Source organism: Haliotis asinina, chromosome 3 (assembly GCF_037392515.1).
Source record: "Haliotis asinina isolate JCU_RB_2024 chromosome 3, JCU_Hal_asi_v2, whole genome shotgun sequence".
NCBI classification, from domain to species: domain Eukaryota; kingdom Metazoa; phylum Mollusca; class Gastropoda; order Lepetellida; family Haliotidae; genus Haliotis; species Haliotis asinina.
Window position 1 is genome coordinate 14,134,806 of NC_090282.1, and position 14,917 is coordinate 14,149,722.

General features: G+C 40.8%; 1 protein-coding gene across 1 annotated transcript; it reads right to left on the minus strand.

Moving 5' to 3' along the window:
* Positions 1–5,528: 5,528 nt before the first annotated feature.
* On the minus strand, positions 5,529–13,637 carry LOC137277510 (uncharacterized). Its single transcript, XM_067809277.1, has 5 exons — positions 13,524–13,637; positions 11,566–11,994; positions 9,154–10,484; positions 8,341–8,558; positions 5,529–6,355 (listed from the first exon to the last, which is right to left on the minus strand). The coding sequence occupies exons 2-5, from the start codon at positions 11,987–11,989 to the stop codon at positions 6,277–6,279; spliced, it is 2,052 nt and encodes a 683-aa protein (XP_067665378.1). The 5' UTR covers positions 11,990–11,994; positions 13,524–13,637; the 3' UTR covers positions 5,529–6,276.
* Between the last annotated feature and the right edge of the window lie 1,280 nt (positions 13,638–14,917).

Sequence of the window (14,917 nt, forward strand, 5' to 3'; positions counted from 1 at the left end):
TGAGGTGGGAGATACGTCAACACATTCTACCCAAGGCTGGTGACACCATACCTACAGTCCGTTTGAGTCAGAAACGTACCATGAAATTGCAAATTTTATCATCCTACAAAATTGCCACATGAATATATAGTACACATGTTTATCATTTACAAATACCCAACAGCTTTCTGATATTTGAACATTTTCCAGACACCAACAATATCATGGGGTGAAACACCAGAAATGCATTCATATAGGGAATCGAAACTGGGTCTTTGGCGTGATCGCATGAAGCTCTTGGCTACCCCAACGACCCGATGGTATGTGAACCCACGAGTAGCAACTAGTCGTCTGAACCGATCCGTTCACCCAAACTGACCCGGATCATGAAGTACAGTTTCCTTACTGACTTATGCCCAAGTCAGTTCATTAAACATCGAGCGGAGGAAATAATAACTCTTCATCCAGAAACGCAAACCCGGAAAATACGTCTTCGATTCCAGCCCAGTCATATCTCTAATGGTAATACCTATACTTTCTAGAGGCAAAACATGTAATGTTAAATATATTTTGAAACATATTTTAAGTCCCCACTCTCTTCATAGTAAAGCATTAATGTTTATGTCATTGCATTTCTCTGTGAACATTAACTCATTACAGCGTGCTTATGTGACGCGCACTTCTGAATTAAACAGGCGAGTCGTGTAGTGGTTAAAGAACGAATAAACTCAATTTCTGGTACTCTTTTTACCACTGTATATGAAAGACTTCTGGTTAGTCATAAACGAAACACCATTTCTTTCTTTTTTTAAAAAGAGGTTAATTAATACCAAGCGCTTAAAAGTTGCTAAAAAGCCGTCTGCTTCTCTCTCGCCCGCAAACGAAACCACAGACAGGTTACGTAACTCTGTCGCCAGAGCCCTGCAATGACGTCACAAAAGGAACGATTTTCAGTTAGTTGTATAGAAAATGTGTAGGAAGCTCGTCATTTTGCTGATTTCTCGACGTCACCAAAGACATGCCGAATTGTTGTGTTGCCGTCAATTGCTCCTTAGGTTCGAGTGATGGTTTCACTATGCACAGATTTCCACCGAACCCCGTAGTTTGTGCTTAAATTGGTTGTTAGTGTGTGCGAAGCGAGCGTTGTGGAAGCCTGTGGTATACACTAAATCAGATGGTTCACTCCCTACCACGCTTCCAAGATAGAAAATGGAGTTCAAGTTTCATCGAGTTTATAAAATCAAGACTGCTTACTACACATTGCTGACCAGAAGGATTTTGCATGAATATGATGTTTTCTTCCTCGGAAGCGAGGTTGTGGTCCAAGTGACAAGATTATCGTAAGTAATATTATATCGACCACCGCCTCGCTTCCAAGAGTGAAATTGTCATGTTATAAGCAATGTTATGTAAAATCCTAATGTCCACCAATAAAATACATATTTTACTACCAGTAGAAAGTAATTTTGATTTTATAAGTCGGTGAAAACAGACTTAAATAGCATTCATCATCAGACAGGGCTCTGCCATTTTTGAAAATCGTGAAGTCACAGACTAAAATCCATTTGAATTCATGAGATTACGGTTTGTTTTCATCAAGTTAGAAAATCAAAACTACTTTCTACTAGTAGTTAGATATGTACACGTATTCGAATCATGACCAAAAGGAGTTTGCATGACACATCCTGTAACATAACATAACCGAGGTGGGGGTCGAAGTGAAAATACGGCGCGATAAATTTCTTCACTTGCTAAATTTACTTGGTTTGTAAACGTTTACTCACCAGTATATAGAAACTTGTCAATATACGTCTTTATATTTGGTCTCATAATAGTAATTACAATGTACTTTATAATCATACTTGCATGCATTTTGAAACTTAATAAAAAGAAGCGATCTGCGAATGTATTACAGGAATGTAATATGTAGACATTTTATAGTTTGCCTATATCATGTATATGAATCGTAACTCGCACGCACGCCCTAGTGTATGTCGTCTGTATCATTACACTTCAGGACGAAAACAATGATTCTGTTGAAAGTTAGGACAACGTAATAAAAATATTAAAATTAAAACAAATTAAAGTTACAGGAGCAATGTCAAACTATTACCTTGTTCGAGGAATGTATCCATCAATATCCACAAAAACGAGTGACATATGATTCATCTGCAGATTTCCCAAGTGATGTGTCTTTTAATAGTCTAATATACGAAAACGTGATGTATCGTTTCAGTTTTTTCACATTGCTGTATAGTCTCATTGGTCACCCAAGATAGCTCACCTGGCAACTCACTGCATGATGTGCGTCATTCTTATAAAAAGGTGATTTAGTTAGCTAATAATGAGCAATCAATCAATGTATTGGCGGTTAATCCTTTGAAAGAAGGGTATTGTTTTTTACATAGACACAGACACGACAGCGTATAGATTAGTAAATGTAAACTCATAAAACTACCTTTTGACAAATTCCGATTTAAATCCCCATCAAAGTAATTTATCAATCAGCGTGTTATTGGTTAATCCTGTGATCGATCTAGACAAAGGAAATGCCAAATGATGACCTTTGTCGGGTAATCTAAGTGGCGTTGCCACTAATTATACAGGTCATAAATTCATTAACTGTGCATCAAGTGAACGATGACTAATAACGTGTAGGTTTATACCACCTAACACGGATACAACCCAGTTACACCAAGTGATTTTGACAGAGTCGTCTATGAAAACAAGGGTTGTAACTCGGAAATAAGGCAAAACAGGAGACAAAACTAAAAGATAGTAGATTGTGAGAACATATAGCTTTCATTTTTCACAACAGCTGTTGCGATTTCAGGTTTGTACAAACCTGAAAACGAAATAGTTTACCCCCTGAAATGTAGATAAATTCTACACAGACCCTCATACCTATACCTACTATTACGTCACGGAGACGCGCCGCTCTGATTGGTTGAAATTTCGTTTGCGGCTGAGACTTGTGCACTGTCGTCAAATGGTCGATTCAAGGTAATTAAAGATCGAAAGGAGCAGTTTTCATGAGTATATTTTGAACCATGGGCAGCACAAGCGACTTTATAAACTCTGTGATGGATCCACATTGACAGCTCAATGAAACTCTGGTACTTTAATATGATTTAAACATATTTTTATTTCATCAAAGCAGTCAGGATAGGCGAACAAGCCTAGTGGTTTTATATAAATACCGCTCTAGTATAATAGCTGGATACATAGTTGCACTAATAATTACACAACAAAAGAATAATACAGAGACAAGATAACACATAAATGATTGAATAATATACAGCTTCATTATGATGTTGATTATGCCTAGCAAAGAAATGAGCTGCCGTAGTAAATAAAGTTATATAAAACTTACATTGTATACAAATGTAGATGTGATATTGAAAATCACTGGAAGCGGTCACTATTAGAAATGAACTGGCGTAATGAGTTGAGAATGTCACTACTTGTTGAGTTATTTATTCAATGCGGCGTTACCGTATAAAGTAGTTTGCATATCGTATGCTTGCATATAAAAATACATGTTAAAAGGTTGTGAAAAAAGTCTTCGTTATAATGACTGCTTGAACACTTGGATGTGTCTGATATATATCGATTATATCTGCTTGTGTTTACATCACTGCAACGGAGCTTGTGGCGATAATGGATGATTTGACAAAATGATTTGATAACCCCCAAATTTAAATCAAAGTAATTGTGACTTCCTCTTGTTGTGTTTATCGTGGTTTTAAATTGATTCAGGGACATAGTGTTACCAGTTCCAGCGGGCAATGAATTCCACGACACAATCACGCTCGGTAGACAAATGATTGAGAATATATTTACAGTTAGCAGTTTGAATGTAAGTTGGGGGGATAATGTCCAATTTTAAAAAGAAACAGCATGTGCTATGCAGTGTGTGTGTGTGTGTGTGTGTGTGTGAGAGAGAGAGAGAGAGAGAGACAGAGAGAGAGAGCTGTGAACTCCTGTATCTATGTGTCAGCTACTGTATTTGTGTGTCAGTGTGTCAGCTGATATATCTGTCAGGTAATCTGTGTGTCTCTCTGAGGCAGTTACTGTATTTGTGTCACTGTGTGTGTCAGGATGTCTGTATGTCAGTGTGAGTGTCTGTGTCTCAGTGTGTGAGCGTGTCTGTGTGTCAGTGTGCCAGAAACCTATGGGCGATGGTTCCCGGTTCACCATGATTGTGTGTCCAAGTCACTAATCACCCTGCCTGTGCTGGGTAAACATCTAAGACTTGCGCCGAGTTTCCTCCCACAATGCACTGATACATAGTGACATAACTGAAATCCTGGTCAAAGGGGCGTTAAACTCAACTAGTTCATTCCTTGTCAAAGGTCGAACAGTGACCGTCCCCTCAGACCAAAATCACGAGACAAGAAAAACTGACAATAGAAAAAAATGGCTAGTATATAGATGTTTATCTAAGCATCATAACGTTTACAGTTGCCAGCGAATGCATAGTAGTAGTAGTAGTAGTAGTAGTAGTGGTAGTGGTAGTGGTAGTGGTGGTAGTGGTGGTGGTGGTGGTGGTGGTGGTGGTGGTAGTGGTAGTGGTAGTGGTAGTGGTAGTGGTAGTGGTGGTGGTGGTGGTAGTAGTAGTAGTAGTAGTTGTTGTTGTAGTAGTAGTAGTGGTAGCAGTAGTAGCGGTAGTAGTAGTAGTAGTAGTAGCAGCAGCAGCAGCAACAGTAGTGGTAGCAGCAGCAGCAGCAGTAGTACTAGTAGTACGGACGTGAAATGAGGTAATCTAATGGTAAAACCATCAAAATGTTAACTGCGCGATACAATAGCATGGGCTTTCTGCCTTTCTACTGATGGTTCGATGAAAGAAAAATCAATCCAGTTGTTTTGGCAAACTTAGATATATGGGGCATCAGTAGAAATGTCAGTTGCCAAGATACATTGTCTGGTTACATTTATGTATATAAATTGTATTACAGTATAGCGGTCACGAGCCCACGTTCAGACACATGGACTATATCGTAGGTGTTGGTGCAGTAACTAATCGGTAACATCATGTGATACCATAAACGTAAAGATAAGTCATATACACTGTTTTAGCACAATTTCCATGTTTGCATATATCTGGTATGTGACTGGGATTACGTAAATTCTTCAAGCATCCGGTGAATGCATCACATATATAATGACACCCACCACTCTCACTTGAAACAGATAGAATAGTGGAACTGGGATCGTCCAATTGGAAAATACAAACAATTTAAATGTGGTTGGTTGATGGCTTCAGGGCAAACGAAACACTCCCTTGTCAGTATTTTTAGATTTATCGCAGTCAAATTTAAAAGTTAGTTTCAAATCCAACTTTGGACCAAGTTTAAAAAATTTAGTTTTACACCCTAAGTTTCGGGAACGCATGCAAGCCATGTTCCTTTGCTTTTGTATTATCACAGACGAGCACAAATCCTATGCATACAGTAAAAAGTAGACAGTGAACTTGACTCAATAGCAACTGGAATAAAACCTTGAGAGACATTACTATGATAAGTCTAAGTAAACTTCGTCTCGGTGTATTTCGTTACACTCCACCACTAAGTCTAACACAACCTAGTAGAAGGTCGCGTCAGGTAACCTTTGAGCGACCAATGACCGTCCAATCAAACGTGAGACGGTAAACAGATTTAACCAATCAGACAACGGCTACTATTTAGGGATCGTAGGGACTTTCAAAATATTCAGGTCACTGACACAGATCTCTCCACAAACAAAAATCCGCATATAACACAGTTATTTGCCCTGCAGTATATATGCTTTGGGGTTTATGTTGACATGGTTACCATTAGCTAATATTTCCGCAAGATAACATCCTTAAATATTGCCAAAACACTATTTTAGCGACTGTTTTATCACCATTGTCATGGTTGTATGTACGCCGTGTGCATCATCCGGAAGCGAGCGTAAGCTAATAACATTCGGAATCGTTCGGGTACGAACCTTTTCGAGATAGAAAGTTCAAAAGCTATGTGCGAATGGACACTTTCGCGATTTGGTAAGCTGTGTTCTGATTGGTCAATCTAAAAAGTTACCTGACGCGACCTCCCGTAAAGATTTCTTAGACTTGGTAGTGGAGTGTAACGAAAAGTACTGAGGATAAGTTTACTTAAACTGTATGATAATACAAGTAGCGAGAAACCAACAAAACAATACAATAATAATGCAAGCAATTAATACATGACAATATTTGGCAATATTTGCTCTTGTGTTAAAATTCCTGTTACAAAGTCTTTCAACAGAATTATCTTATAATACAACTAATAGCTTCTAATTGCCATCCGTCACCCCTTTGCTGGCGAGTTCCTCCTTCACCCGGATTAGGTAGGTTTTGTCTGGGAAGCCGAATCTGGATGTCAACAAGGAATAACACCAAGTGAGCGCCATGAAATCAAAATTTTATGAGTAACCAAAGGCAAGATATAAAAGCGTTACCTCCTCGCCACCAGTTTTTTTTTCAAAGTCTCGTGAAAACTCGCCATTCTCCATTACCAGCCGGCGGGAGAACAGCCTAAAGCAAAATAAGATCCAAGCCCATCAACAAGAATTTAGTCCTTGACAAAAGGAAAAGTAGCCAACATTGCTTCGGGGCGGAATCGAATTGTAACGAGTGGAATGTTAAAGTCATTATTTTAGGCCACAAAATACCTCACACTATCACTACATACCGACACAGGATTCCGCCATCATCATAGGCTAGTTCCTTCAAAATCTGAACATACAAAGTTTGGGTATATTTAGATGTGGTGTCCTTTCATTAATGATTCACCGCATATGCTCGAAAACCACAAGCAACTGACCCACCTGAACACCCCCCAAGGGAGCATGGTTCTTAGAGATTGCTCACTGGTGAGAATTAGTGTCGGGTACGTTAATCCTTTATCATAAAGGAAAGTCAAATAATCTATTACAGCAGAAACAGGTGTCTGAACGGGATCAATTTCTGGTTCATGACCCCAGCAAGGCAACTGTCACCAGAAGCTTTTTTAAGCTGCCCGTGTTCCTGACCGCCATGTTCTAGCCTGAACGTCTGCATACTATGCATACTATGATATTCCTACTGTTGAGTGGGATTCCCTGAAACCTTCCAAACTGATAGATGAAGTCTTCAGTTCCTCTAATGGGTGGACCTGATCTTACAAGATCCCGAGTGGGTGCAACGCATGTGGAGTGTTTCGAAACTGTATCCAGATTTGGAGCAAAGCATCCATCACCAAGGCATCTGGATCCAGCTTCCAAATGGCATACCGATCCAGCTGTTTGTTCAGCCATGATGCAAATAGGTCCACTGACAATGGTCCAGGGAGCGATGGAATCTGCTTGAATATGACTCAGTTCAGCATCCAATCACTGATGTCGTTAATTTCGAGACCGCCAGTCTGAATTCTGAATTCAACCACCTCTGTAGATTCCCTGCGATCCTTGTCCATATTCCTCTAAAGGCATGCCGAAAACTGCCCTCAAACAATTGGACCTCAGTGTCATGGAACACGTTGAAGGATTTACTCTTTTTGAAATCCTTCGTAAAATTGTACAATGTAGCTAGTCTCATACTGCAGTTCAAGACTATATTAACTTGGTCTGTGCAACATATTGCTTTCTCATCCAACTCTCTCACATACTCAAACTCTAACTCTCACATACTCAAACTCTACACTGATACTTAGGGGGCTGTTCAAACGGAGCATACAAAGGCCGGATGACCGTGGTTGAAACCAATATTTCTCATTTGGGTCATTATTACATGTCGGTACATTGACCACGTGTAGCCCGTCGTTATATTCCTTACTTTGACACGACAATGGCAGTCGAAACATTTTTGATGATGTCCTATGTTCTCAAATACAACACAATTGTAATAAATATAAAAGGAAGAATGTAACCTCAAGGTAAAAAACGTAAAACAACTGTGACCTTTGTGACCTTCAAGGTAATGGAGAATGGCAAGATTTCGAGAGAGACTTTGAAAAAGCTGGTTTGCGCCACCTGCTTTCTGTGGGAAATGAAATCAGGTACCGCATCCGTTCATCTGTCCGGTTTTCTTTTCGATTATGTCTTCATATTTCATACACGCACATGGATATGCACACTCACACGCACACTCACACGCACACGCACACGCACACGCACACGCACACGCACACACTCAAAGATAAAAATGATGATCATTATAATACTTTTTGTCAGTAACACATGCTTGTCGTGCGAGAGGATCAAGTGGTCAGGATCGCCTGCCTTGGTAGACACATGTGATAGTGCATAATGAGACTAATGATAGTTTAGGTTTTCACAAAATAACTTTAAATCTAACTTATCTCCATCATAATAGATTACCTGGTGGGCCCGCCCTCAATGTTCGTCTTATGGTGGATGTCGTTCCATGTTACGACATTCTCACGACCGGTAGTCGTAGACCGACCGATGGTAAATGTTAACTTCCTGTCAAACGCCTTCCTAAGGAGGCGGAGAACATCTCTTCCTTCCCTACAATCTGGTAAATAGGCTACACGTGTGGTGCCCTTGTAGAAATTTCCAGGGTTCGGGTGATCCGCCTGAGAATATGCAGAGACATTACAATAAATACTAACTACATGTACATTCTACAGCTTACAGGGTTGATTTTGCGAGCAAAACTCAGAATCATCAAACAGTGTGCTAAGTGACAATAGGGGTATGTCCATAGGGAGGGTGCGTTGGGTGTGTGTGTTGGGTGTGTGTGTTTAGGGTGAGTCAGACTCTAAATAACATTGACGTTCCTGGACAGTCCGATACTATTACAGTTTAGCTTCTGATGTTCACGGTCTACTAATATGAACCTTTAAAATCCAGGTGTGATACATTCCTCGCACCAATTAACCCTGATTACAGGCAAAGAGAGTCGTAGGAATAGCAAGTGTTTAAAGCGTCCGCTCGTCGCGTGGGAGACCCCAGTTTGATTCTTTAAGTGTGCATGGTGTGAAGCTCATTTCGGTGACTTTGCTTTAATATTGCTAAACTCACACTCCCTCCGCAATAGAAAATAGAAGAAGTCATCTCTTTCCACAAGGGTGAAGGCAAATACTTGTCCGCGAACGTAACCATAATGCATAGATAAAGGCATATGGAATAAAAACATATACATGAATACAACTGCCACCCAAAACTCACCATTTGTGTCCCATTACGGAAGTGGTAGGTAATGGTTATCATTCCACAGGTCTCATAACCGGGCAGGTGCTCGTCACTGAAGGCCACATTCATAGTCCCATCCGGCTGGTTCCCGGTCAAGACGCCATACACCATGTTACAGCTGGGACACACGGGTTTGTAACGGGCAAAACAGTCGTCGATACAGTCTGTACAGAACACATGTCCACATCTGTCCAAGGTCTTTGGGTTTGATATTTCTTCAAGACAAATGGTACAGTTATGAGCTGATGGTTTGTTCTGTGTCACCTTTCCATTCGTGTGTGAGATACTCAAGTTTGCCATTGGCACAGTAAGGTCGTCATGGTCTGTATTGGTGGATTTCCCAGAGCCACTTCCGTTAGATGTCGAATGTGTTCCAGTCCGATCTGATGCCTTGTCTGCTGTCCTTTGATCATTACATCCATGTCTCTTTCTATCTTCACGTGGCATCTGATCACCTGTAATGTGACTGTCCTTGACCGGCTCGTTTAAACCATTTTTCAAAATTGCTTCTTCAAATTCAACAGCTGGACTGACTCCCATACATGTCGTCACTTTCGTGTCGTGTAAACGTATCGTTTCATCATCATCATCATCAACAACAGCAGCGTCACCTACGCCACCGTCGTCATCATCGTCGTCGTCATAATAGTCCCCACCATTGTCATCATCATTGTCATCATCGTCATCCGGACCATTATTCTTTGCCATGTTTGACACCTTTGGTTTGGCCCCGCCACTGATATCATGAGCGTGCTGCAGTGATTTGGGTTCATAATATTTATTCGCTTTAGTCTTGTAATGCTCTTCACCAACTGGCCCATTGACCCGCTTCAGTTCACTGTCCCGTATCCTCTTGCATGTTTTTCCTGTGTCATTCGTGTTCGCACTGGAACGCGGTAACCGAACATCAGTTTGTGATCTTGGTGACAGTACTCGTCCACTACGTAGTACCATTCCACTAGTATCATCACTGCCCCTGCTGTGGTCTGATCTGCCGAGCACGTGCTTCGTCCGGTGTGCATTATTGCTACTAGTTTCTCCTTTAAGTTTACGTTGAGGAGGAGGTCGATGAAATATCGATCCATTCTTTCTTTCTGTTTGTGTGTGTGACTGTGATGGTTCAAGAGCAGTTCCACCTTTCACACAGCTTAAGTAGGCACACTGAGTGGCCAACATGTCCACGATGCTTTTCCGGTGTGACACGAGCAACACCTTGACGAGAGATCTTTTCTTACGTGTTGTCTTATGAGAAAACATAGCATGAACTGCCACCTCAACAGCCTCTGTTGTGTCCACATTTCCTCTACCTGAACAAACGATTAGATGATTTAAAGACTGACTTTAGCTACGTCAATAAATGTTCCAGTTCTTAGTGTCGGAACTTTGGTTAATGCACGCCAAGTCATATATCGTACACATAGGTCGCATAACTGTCGAATCAATAAGGGCGTGGGTATTAGCCGTTGCATTTAGAGACCTGAACCGAAATAACTGATTTATTAGTCGCCTGCACTACACTTGTCACGCACCCTAAATAGGAAAATGCTGACACCTTTCCTTCAGATGTGTGTGCAAGGCAGCGGAGTTGGGAAGCACTTTATAGAACAAATCATGCTTTAAGACCACCCGCTATCACTGCATCCTTTCAGTGATGTATAAACACTTATGATGCAGCTGACATCGTGAATGGAATTATTTCTTATATTAAATTATTTATTAAAAAGATTTCTCATCGTAAGATACTTTTCGTCAGCATATTTGGTGATATGCAAATGATATCCGACGCCAAATAAACAAATGTAGACATTAGAAGTCGGTCGTTGTTGGGGACGATCAGTTGGGATAGAAAATATGAAATGGGCGGAAGAATATCCTTTCCTCTCAAACAGTGGGGCAATCTGAACTTTCAATGTGGATATAAAGTAAAAGCGTCAACAAACTTTCCAAAGACAGACATCTAACTAACGCGCCACCATTTCTCTATATCACCGTCCCTAAACATAACGCATCACAACGCCTCATACACGTGCATGGGGTGTCATTCTTGATTTTGACGGTTTTCAAAAAGGTCGATAAATCAAAATTAAGCCCATTAATTTTGACAATCATCTTGCATCACACAGTTGTTGATGTCTCTTTTTAGCCGTTATTTATTTATTTTTTGTTTGTTTGTTTGAAAATGAAAATCGTACTCATGTATATATCACGTCATACACCAATTATCAACATTGATTGACCCTAGTATATCGCCCAATCCAATTTCTTTCAATCGTAAATCAAAAATGTTCCTCTCCTCTTTTTGTAGAACGCCCCCCTCCCCCGCACGCACGCACAGACGCGCGCACACACATCAGCACCCATCCATTCCCCTTATCTCAGATGACTTACCGGAGCCAAGTAAAGGTACCGCCAGGATAGAGATGCCTTTATTCTCAGCTTCAAGGAGTATTTTCTTGTATAACGAGGTCATATTCGTCTTCCACTTGCCCATGTTTTGTTTTCCACATCTGGGTTGGACAATGGCATGAATAACCCATTTGAAGGTTGCGCATTCCCCCGTCATGTACGTCGTCCATGGTTTAAACACACCTTTTTCTTTCACTATTAACTCGTTGCGATTCAAGTCGAAAGCTGAATCCATTGTAACTAGAGTCGCTGCAACGTATCCCATGTCTTTAAAACGTGTCCCTTCACTGACAACGATGCCATCTGCAGGTGCTTGTGTAACGTCACCATCACAGATGACTATGTACAACCCATGTGGAGACTCATAACTGTTCCCTGCAATTTGACAAGCCGACGCAGCTGCCATGTTGTCTGTGGATGGAACACATTGATACAAAATGTGCTTGGGAAAATGTCAACAACATATAGTGCATGGGAGAATGTCAATAACACATAGTGTACATAGTGTGTGTGTGTGTGTGTGTGTGTGTGTGTGTGTGTGTTTGTGTGTGTGTGTGAGAGAGAGAGAGAGAGAATAACACAATATGTAGAGGATGTCAATAACATAATGCGTGGTAGGAAGTCAATACCACATAGAGTGTGGGAGGGTGTCAATACCACATAGTGTGCAGGAGGATGTCAGTAACACATAGTGTATGGGATGATGTCAATAACACATAGAGTGTAGGAGACTGTCAATAACACGTAGTGTATGGGAGGATGTCAATAACACATAGTGTATGGGAGGATGTCAATAACACATAGTGTGTAGGAGAATGTCAATAACACATAGTGTATGGGAGGATGTCAATAACACATAGTGTGTAGGAGGATGTCAATAACACATAGTGTATGGGAGGATGTCAATAACACATAGTGTGTAGGAGGATGTCAATAACACATAGTGTATGGGAGGATGTCAATAACACATAGTGTGTAGGAGAATGTCAATAACACATAGTGTGTGGGAGGATGTCAATAACACATAGTGTGTAGGAGGATGTCAATAACACATAGAGTGTGGGAGACTGTCAATAACACATAGTGTATGGGAGGATGTCAATAACACATAGAGTGTGGGAGACTGTCAATAACACATAGTGTATGGGAGGATGTCAATAACACATAGTGTATGGGAGGATGTCAATAACACATAGTGTAGGAGAATGTCAATAACACATAGTGTATGGAAGGATGTCAATAACAAAAGATTTTTTATTATAAGCACATTCATCAAGTAAGTAACACAGACAACAATTGTGCGCATTTAGTGATGCCATTTTTATTGCCGTGACGTATTCTTATTGTGTGTACAAACATGTTTACATAGGTGACATTTGGTGCGGAACTGGGGTTGATGTGTTCCGCTTCTTGTGCTTGGAAAATTAGCAAGATATGTGAACCGGAATGTTTTATTGTAGTTTAAAGGTCAGACTGTAGCCATGTGTACATGTCATGGTTTGAGAGCCTGGGTAATTTTTTAAACATAACGTTACTATAGAAATCTATGGGAAAACACCTGGAGATGTATAACCTATAACTTGAAACCGGTTCAGCAAACAGCCACAACATCGCGTCTATCGTTCTGTCTTCAGAACAATTCCATATGTGTTCTGCTTGGAAGCTCTTCGCCTCGAAATTTCAATTATCGATTTTAGGCAAGTTGTAAGGAATAAGGTGTCCTTTGTTGCATCAATAGGAGTGGGCGAATATAGCATGGGTCAAATTATTGTCGAAAATGTGTGCCATTGTGCCTTTAAATGCACATGGTATTTATGGCACACAATGGTGGTGCTAGTGTCTTGGATACAACATGGTAATCACACCACCACTATTCTCTTTTACGTATCACCATAAGCTGTATCCGATTGTTTGTATTTCTGTAAAGTCGTATTACTTACACAGTGCTCCAGCCGTGGTCAGGACTGGACCTGATTCCGCGCATATGACCAGAGCGAGCGGTTTGTATCCTCCGACAGTACGAAGTCCCTGAATGTTCAGTATGAAGTGACAGAACACTCAAGCTAACGCGAAAGAGAAAGTAGGAAACTCCGAATCCGGATGAATACAAAACAGTGCTGAGAAAAGTTGTGTTCTGGCTCAGAGGGGATAGGGGTGGGTGTTCCAGGAGTCAAATACCCCACCACCACCTCTCCACTTCCCCGACCCTCCACTTTTTTTTTTAATTTACTGAGGTCCACATTGTAATTTTAAACGGAGCGGGTGTGGTAGAGGTAGAAGGGTTCAAGTCCCCTGACCCCCGACTCCTGAAACCCCCACCACCACCAGCCCCACCCCCACCCCCACCCCCATCCAGTAATTAAAACGGACCACAATTTTCAGTATTCAGTGCTGTCAATTTACCGAAGTAAGACAGAAGTTGGACAGAAGTTGTGTTTTATTGTAGTTTAAAGGTCAGACTGTAACCCTATGTACATGGCCTGGCTGTTGATAGCCTGGATATATTGTTTAAAAAATATAAGGTTACTATAGAAGTCTATGGAAAAACATTTGGTGTTGTGTACCCTCAACCGTAACACTGGTCAGCTGACTTAACCCCAGCTCACACATTCCTCTAAAATGAAATTATTAAAACACATGAATGAATATATTATCATAAATCGTTTGTGAAAGACGTTGTCAGGTTTAGGGTTTTCCTTTTACCTCTGTAAAAGCTAACCAACGGGCCTTTTGTGCATGATGCACTGCCATACGTCAGCAACAACACTGACGTTTGTAAGGGAGGTAACTCTTCAAGGCGTATTGTACCATAACTGAATTCGCTATGTCAGCAACAACCAGCATTGAGGTTACACAACACCAAATGTTTTCCCATAGACTTCTATAGTAACCTTATATTTTTTTAAAAAAATATCCAGGCTATCAACAGCCATTCCATGTACACATGGGCACAGTCTGGCCTCTAAGCTACAATAAAACACAAGTTGTGGCCAACTTGTCCGGCACATTTGCCAAGCACAGGAAGCGGAACACATCAACCCCCAGCTCCGCACCGAATGTCACCTACTTCAAAATATATGTACAGACATAAGCATAACCCATGGTGATAAAAATGACAGCACTAAATACTTAAAATTGTGGTCAGTTTTAATAACAGGGCGGATGTGCTTTTAAAACACATACACATCTTACACTATTTCATCCAATCACATTTGTCACAGGCCTCTGTCCGTTTGAGTTGTTTCCATACGGTCCTCGCTCGGGCAGCATGTGATACTGATATAGTGTAGTGGAACCTTGAGAGGTGACTATTGTAAGGCAAGTAACTATTCAA

Excerpts from the sequence above, each read along its gene's own strand:
- LOC137277510 (XM_067809277.1), bottom strand. The coding sequence starts at position 11,989 with ATGGCAGCTGCGTCGGCTTGTCAAATTGCAGGGAACAGTTATGAGTCT. Across the intron at positions 10,485-11,565 it reads GGTACCTTTACTTGGCTCCG|GTAGAGGAAATGTGGACACA; the intron begins GTAAGTCATCTG and ends TCGTTTGTTCAG. Across the intron at positions 6,356-8,340 it reads ATTGAGGGCGGGCCCACCAG|ATTCGGCTTCCCAGACAAAA; the intron begins GTAATCTATTAT and ends GTTGACATCCAG.